This window comes from Apium graveolens, chromosome 10 (assembly GCF_009905375.1).
Source record: "Apium graveolens cultivar Ventura chromosome 10, ASM990537v1, whole genome shotgun sequence".
Lineage (NCBI taxonomy): Eukaryota > Viridiplantae > Streptophyta > Magnoliopsida > Apiales > Apiaceae > Apium > Apium graveolens.
The window spans coordinates 82,233,670-82,240,423 of record NC_133656.1 but is presented as its reverse complement, the minus strand read 5'-3'; the positions used below and the strand labels follow the sequence as shown (position 1 = coordinate 82,240,423).

Genomic DNA, 6,754 nt, shown 5'->3' with positions numbered 1-6,754 from the left:
GAAGTGGATACTAAGTATTGAATGGAAGTGCAATTTATTCATCTATAATGGAATTGAGTTACTTGAATGCAAGTAACAACATTAAAACCATGATGCAATAAGTTTTAGTTACTCTTGTTTATTCCTTACATTACTGCTGTAATGTTCATTACATGGGTCAGAGCTTGCTTAAAGGCAAAGGAAAATGTTGATGAACAATAATAAGAGATCGATGTTGACATTCATGGAGGGGTGGGCCTAGACAAGGAAGATTAAAATATTTGAATAAGGTAACAGTTCTGCACATTGCTGCTGGTGAAATAGTTCTGCACATAAAGTCAATTTCAGAAAGCAATGAAGTTGTATTATCGACATACATAATTAATAGCCTAGAGCTACCTGATAAGTGTAACCCAGGTAATAGAATCTCGATTATCAATAGTAGGCGAACTGTTGCAGAGAAGCTAATTGTATTAGGACTAAACCAACTATAAATTAACGTTTGAAACTAAGAAACTGAACTGTACATTGAACGTATGAAACTGACTCTTAAAAGGAAATTGTATTCTAGATAATGGATGCATATCACTTAAAAAACTTATTGTTCAATACCTGATAACTGCAGTGGCTTGATAGTCTTCTTGCCAAAGGACGACAAGTTGAATTTTATCGTGATGAATTTTGTTGCCCTATCTATATCGACGATGTAGTAACCATCATACAAACTTTGACTTGGAGATGGATGTCAGGTTTGCCATTGTACATTTTACATGTTCTATCTGCTGTTTTCATAAATTTAAGCACAATAAATCAGTATACGGAGCACTGGAACTGTTATATATGATAAGTTATAATTACCACTTGGATCCATGGTGTTAATATAAAAACACATCACTTATGTGCCATCCTTTAGATCACTTCACAAGTGCCCGAAGCCTAATTGGCCTTTTCTATATAAAGAATTTGAGTACAAGTAAAAACTATATTATAAATTATTCATAATCAGAGATTGAAGCAGCCATGTTGTTCATCATATGATAAATCTAATCTGTTGTATCACATGATTACTAGATAACTTACATTAAATTTTAGTCACAATTCATTATAACATCACTGATTTACCTTCGTGCATATGATTCAATTGGTCCATTTTCCATTATTTTATTCTTTTATTATCTTTATGTTTGTTATGACACTATGTTTGTGTTATGTCCAGGATGTAATGAAATGCAACTGATCCTGAATGTTAGGGGGCCAGACAGACTATGGCGGCTGTTAGAGCTCATTCCTCAAACCAATATCAGCTTCATTAGTAAGTCTACCATAAACACTGAACCTTGAATCAAAAGTTACTTTCTCAGTCATCATATCATTGTTTACACTTCTGTTTAATCATTTGTGCGAGTTGTGCCCTTTCCAGAAAGCATGCAACATTCAATCAATCACATTCACCTAATTGGATATCGATTTCCTCTACTCCCTATACATATTATATTTAAGTCTTTACTTTTCAGATTGATCGCGGTGTCAAGTCCCCTGCTGACATATCAATGGACATCAGCAAACTAATTCAAATGCTAGGCTTTTCTCCTATGAAATTTGAAGAAGGCGTCAGATTAACGTTCAGAAATGAAACCACACCAGTTCTTAAATTTTAAAGCTCCAGATCTTGTATGAGAATGTGAAGACTTCCTAGTGTTACTATTTTATTAAATTTATCTTTTTTTTTCTAATGTTTAGTAAAGAACTTGAACTATTTTGTTTAGTTAAAATAATTATTGTTGTCATAGTTTTAGACATGTGATGGTTTGAATGTTTGATTTGGTTTGGATCTAATACGTTTTGTGGTATCACTACAAGAAAAATGTTAATAGACATCACATATTAGACATTGGTCACTGATGCCACTGATTTCTGAAACATAATAGACATCACCCCGCATTTATTCGATGTCTTTCGACTTTTAAGATATTATTTATTTGAAAACCGATGTCTTCTATCATCTCTCTCTCATAGCTCTCTCTCGATTCCCTCTCTCTAGAAACTCTTTTTCTCAAATCTCACCATCAAAGACCCTAAATCTGGTCTTCTACTCACCCAATTACCCACCTCTATACTCTCAACTTTTACCTCTCAAGTACTCATCCCAATTTGGTCATTTTAAACTCTGATTCGATGAGAGGATAAGGTGGGTTGGTTGACTTGGCTGGATTTGTTATTTTGAACCCTAATTCGGTGAGTAAATGTAGTAGATTAACATGGGGTTAAATATCAAAGTGGTCACTCAACTGAAGGTCATATATCAATTTAATTATCAAACTTAACGGGGTATCATTTGGATCACTAAAGTAATAATAAATATCAAGCAGATACCTCAAAATATGTGCTCGAGAATTAAAATTTATTTTATGGAGTTCTAAATATTTTTTTTAAATTTTATTACAACCAAATGAAAAGTTATGACTTCATAATATTTTAGATGATTTTTTGAGATTTTTAAAAATTTATCTACTAATTATTTTTATTTAAATAAAGCAAATGACTACAAAATTAAAAATAAATAGTAGATAAATTTTAAAAAATCTTATTATATTATAGAAAATACTAGAATTCATACATTTTCATTTGGTTTTCAAGAAAAATATATAGAACTCCATAAAATAAATTTTAATTCTCGAACACATATTTTGAGGTATATGTATGATATTTATTATGACTTTAGTGATTCAAATGATACCCCGTTAATTTTGATGATTAAACTGATATATGGCGTTCAGTTGAGTGACCACTTTGATATTTAACCCGATTAACATGTATAAGCATATTTGAATTTGGGATTTTTTAAATCAAAACCCTAATTTTTAAATTGGGATTCTGCTTGTAATGTATTGTATTTGTTATAAGCATCATATTTTGAATAAGAATTAATTTATCAAGAACTCTAAGCATCATATCTCTTGATATACAGGCCTCAGATGATGTTAACACTCATGATGCTTCGTCTCCAGGTTTGATTTCCTAATTTGAATGAAATAGGTGTTTGTTTGACTGCGGTGAATAATTTTGGTTATGTATGTTAAGATAACTACAAACAATCAGCTATATAACTCTTATAATTTTGTTTGAGAGAAGCATAATATCAATGTGTTGTTCATCTGTTGCCCGAATAGCTGGATATGATTGTCAGGCATGCCTTGTGAGTTGTACCTTCTAGAAAATGAATTAGTCGTGTTTCTTTATATGTATTAGGAAGCCCATACAATGATATCTCATTTTGATAGGACTCCACCCGTTTGTTACCTCTGCTGCCAAAACATAAATTTAAAACTACTTTAAATTATATGTTTATTGATTTTTATCATAAAAATTTACTGATGTTTAGTATCATAACTATTGTTTATTGAATTTTGTTTTGGAGTATATGATATGGAACACAATTCTGGACAAAATTAGGCGACCGGAGAACAGCGATAATTAGAATTTGAAAATAAAAAAAATAATAAAAAAGATTTGTGATCACTAAAATCTATTGGACAAAGTGGTCAAAAGAAACCAAACAAGAAAACTTAGATGTAGTTGAGTATATGTAACCAACCCACATACGTTACTGTCTATGTATCAAAATATTAATGCTTTATTTGACAGGTTTTGAACACTCGCGGCCATCTGCTTATAGCTTTGGGATATGGACTTTGGCCTTCCGTGGTTCTTATTTCAGAAATTGTTCAAACATTCATATCAGCATACTTTTGTTACTACTATGTACTAAGGTAAATATGGCGAGTTTTCCTAAGAAAATATATTATTTACATATTAAAATTATTAAGTGTTCAGTCTGTGAATCATATCCAGAAATGCATCTATGTTTGTAGCACTGACAGAGATTATAAAGAGTGAATTCAAGGATTTGGAGGTCTGCTTGTGTAAGAAAGCTGTAGTTAATATATCAAAGACACGTGGGTGCGTGGGTGTCTTTAACTAGTTAAAAAATATTTATCCTATTATATAAATCAAATTAGCAAACTTATAAATCATAATAGTCTCTGGTATCCTACAGATGATATGATTCAAGTGGTTTCCTGGTAACACTTCAAACTAAGGAGGGGAAGACAACAAAACTTGGAAATCAAACACAGATAAAGAAAGAGAAATATTATTTGACTGTAATATTTAATCTGCGAGTTGAACCAATAATGCCAACAAAAGATTGAAAGGGACCTGATGCGGCTGTTGTGGATTTTTGTACAAAGGGGAGGCTAAAGATGTGGCATGTTTTATATCTCACAGTTGCGGTTTACTTTTATCTTCTTTTCAGAGGTTGAGAGAGTTCATTTTACCATATCTATCAAATTCTTAACCTGAAATAATCACAAAAAATAGGTAATTTTCGAACTTGCTTTTTTTTTTTTGGTTATGGAAAACTCAGAAGAGTTTTACTGTGTATTTTTTTGTACAATCCTTTATCACACAGCATACAAGTTTTGCAATACATCTACAGGTCTACTTGCTAAGCTTAAAGAAACACAAACCACTCCAAGACAGGGTGTATTATTGACCAAATTTATGTATACCTACTTTTAACTAATTTCCACGGACTCTCTATAGCTCTGTTTAAGCAACTTTCCAACCAGAAGACAAAAATGACATGCTAGAGTTGAAATACACTTATGGAGTCACTGAATATGACGAAGGAAATGCATATGCACAGGTTGATTCTTTTTTCCTTCACTTACATTGTAAGCTATAAAATACATTATAAGCTGATCATTACTTTTACTACATATAAAGATTGTAATATGCATAGATGATGCCTCTAGAACTGCTAAAGCAATTAAACTCCGTGCTGGAAAAATTACACGGGAACCTGGACCCTTACCTAGAATCAGCACAAAAATTACTGCATACCTGGATCCTGATGGTTGAAAATAGGTATATTTTTATCTGAGAACTTATTTGATGCTAGTGTTTATAAATACTAGCATTTTGAATGGGTTGAAAATCCTGATGGTTATATTAAATATTGTCTCTCTTTTTCTCTTTGCCATAGGCTTACACTGCATATTGAATGGGTTTACTATTGTTGCTTATTTGGTACTTGCATGATGGTATTTATATGCATATTATAGCCACTGATCTAGATGAGACTACTTGTTTGCGGTATCCATGGAACACATCACCCTCACCAGCAATGTAATTCTTGTTCAGAATGAGTGGGTGCAAGTGGCTACTATGCTTCATTTCTTTTTATCCTTCTCTTTTCCTGTTATTCTTTTGTAATGCCATGAGTGATAGTAAGAACTAATACTTTGAGTACGCATTAGTTTGATCATTTATTTGGGAAGTACTTATTATTACAAAACAACCTATATATTGAACCTCATATAGTCCTATACTTTCTCAGAAGGAAAACTTCCAGTACTGAAACAGAACACCAAATAATTAAATAAAGCATAAAGCAAGTGGTTTGACATACATTATTTAGTATAAATTTCTTAAATTGATTACTGTAATTTTTTGAAAATGATGAAGCAAGCACACTATAAGACCTGGCTTAGAAAATCTTCGTGACAAGAAATCAGTATTTTGCTGATGCTTCTTGAGTTCTTGTAATTGATTTTTGAATATGACTGATGACATACTTCTGGATTTGCTTAACTAAATCAAGGCTAATTCTTGCAGCCAAATGTATAGGGTGCTCATGTCGTTCAGTGTTCATACGGTTGTATAGTATTACACATTGCTATCAATTGGATGATTAAAAGCTGTAGAGAAAGTCGTCCACCTCCTCCAAACACCATATTTTCTTTCAATTGGATCTCAAAGAGGGCAAAACAGAAGAAAGTGCAGATCCCGTCCAGAGTCATGACGTCAAAGCGCTAATATGAGTATACGTGTACAAGCTATTAATCTTTCAAAGAAGATCGCAGGGTGTTTTGAGTCAAAACACAAAACTCATGTTCCTTCGCTTCTGTTTGGAGCTAAGTTGTTATGGCGCTTATTTACTTATTTCTTTTAGTGTGAAAGCTGATTTTTTTGGGTATTCATTTGTGTAATAAAATTTTCAATGTAAGATGCAGTTTATTTTGATGATGATAAAGGACCAGACTATGTATTTAAGCATGTATTTAAATCCTATTATTTCTTTAGTTTACCCGAGTGCAAGTTCAGTATATTTGATATATGTCAGTTATAAAAGCAATTGTACATCACTTTTATCGAAGAAAAAGTGATGTCAAAAAAGTTAATGTACATAGCTTTTAGATAAAAACTGATGTCAAAGACTTTCATGTTCAAGTCAAAATTGAACATAGACATCACTTTGTTTGGGATATAACTGACGTTGTTAGGTCTCAATATGTTTGTAGAAGGGAGTTGAATACAAACAATACCGTTTAATCGAATAAAATGCGGAATAAAAAGTGAAATAAAATTCAAGTTAAATAAAATTATTATTAAACTTGAAAGGTGTTACAACAACGGTATCGTTTACAAGGGATTAATCTCAAATCAATTATCACAAATCTAGAATAAATTCGACATGAACTTTTTCTATTTTTGCAATAAAAAGATCAAATCCTAAAAGCGATTTGAGATTAAGTTCTAGGGATTTCGATCCGCTAGATAGTTACACAAGAACAAGAAAGGTATTTCTAGTGGATTGGATTTAACAATAAATACTAGAAATAAATGATCTATGAATTTGCAATAAGTTCTCTGCAGGTTTTCTTTTTGTTCTGTGTTCTGCTGTGTGATATTCAATGCACTGCTCTATTAA

At 31.8% G+C, this 6,754-nt stretch overlaps 1 protein-coding gene across 16 annotated transcripts; it reads left to right on the top strand.

Annotated features, from left to right (window-relative positions):
- Positions 1-1,977: 1,977 nt before the first annotated feature.
- LOC141693378 (uncharacterized) lies at positions 1,978-6,125 on the top strand. Of its 16 annotated transcripts, none has more exons than XM_074498470.1 (8): positions 1,978-2,214; positions 2,948-2,987; positions 3,625-3,749; positions 3,832-3,939; positions 4,020-4,359; positions 4,585-4,687; positions 4,797-4,908; positions 5,027-6,125. In XM_074498470.1, the coding sequence occupies exons 2-5, from the start codon at positions 2,955-2,957 to the stop codon at positions 4,063-4,065; spliced, it is 312 nt and encodes a 103-aa protein (XP_074354571.1). In that variant the 5' UTR covers positions 1,978-2,214; positions 2,948-2,954; the 3' UTR covers positions 4,066-4,359; positions 4,585-4,687; positions 4,797-4,908; positions 5,027-6,125. The 16 variants fall into 16 exon arrangements, 12 of the variants coding, with proteins under 12 accessions (XP_074354571.1, XP_074354570.1, XP_074354567.1 ...); XM_074498469.1 differs by having other exon boundaries at positions 4,768-4,908; XM_074498466.1 differs by having other exon boundaries at positions 4,478-4,687; positions 4,768-4,908.
- The last annotated feature ends 629 nt before the right edge of the window (positions 6,126-6,754 follow it).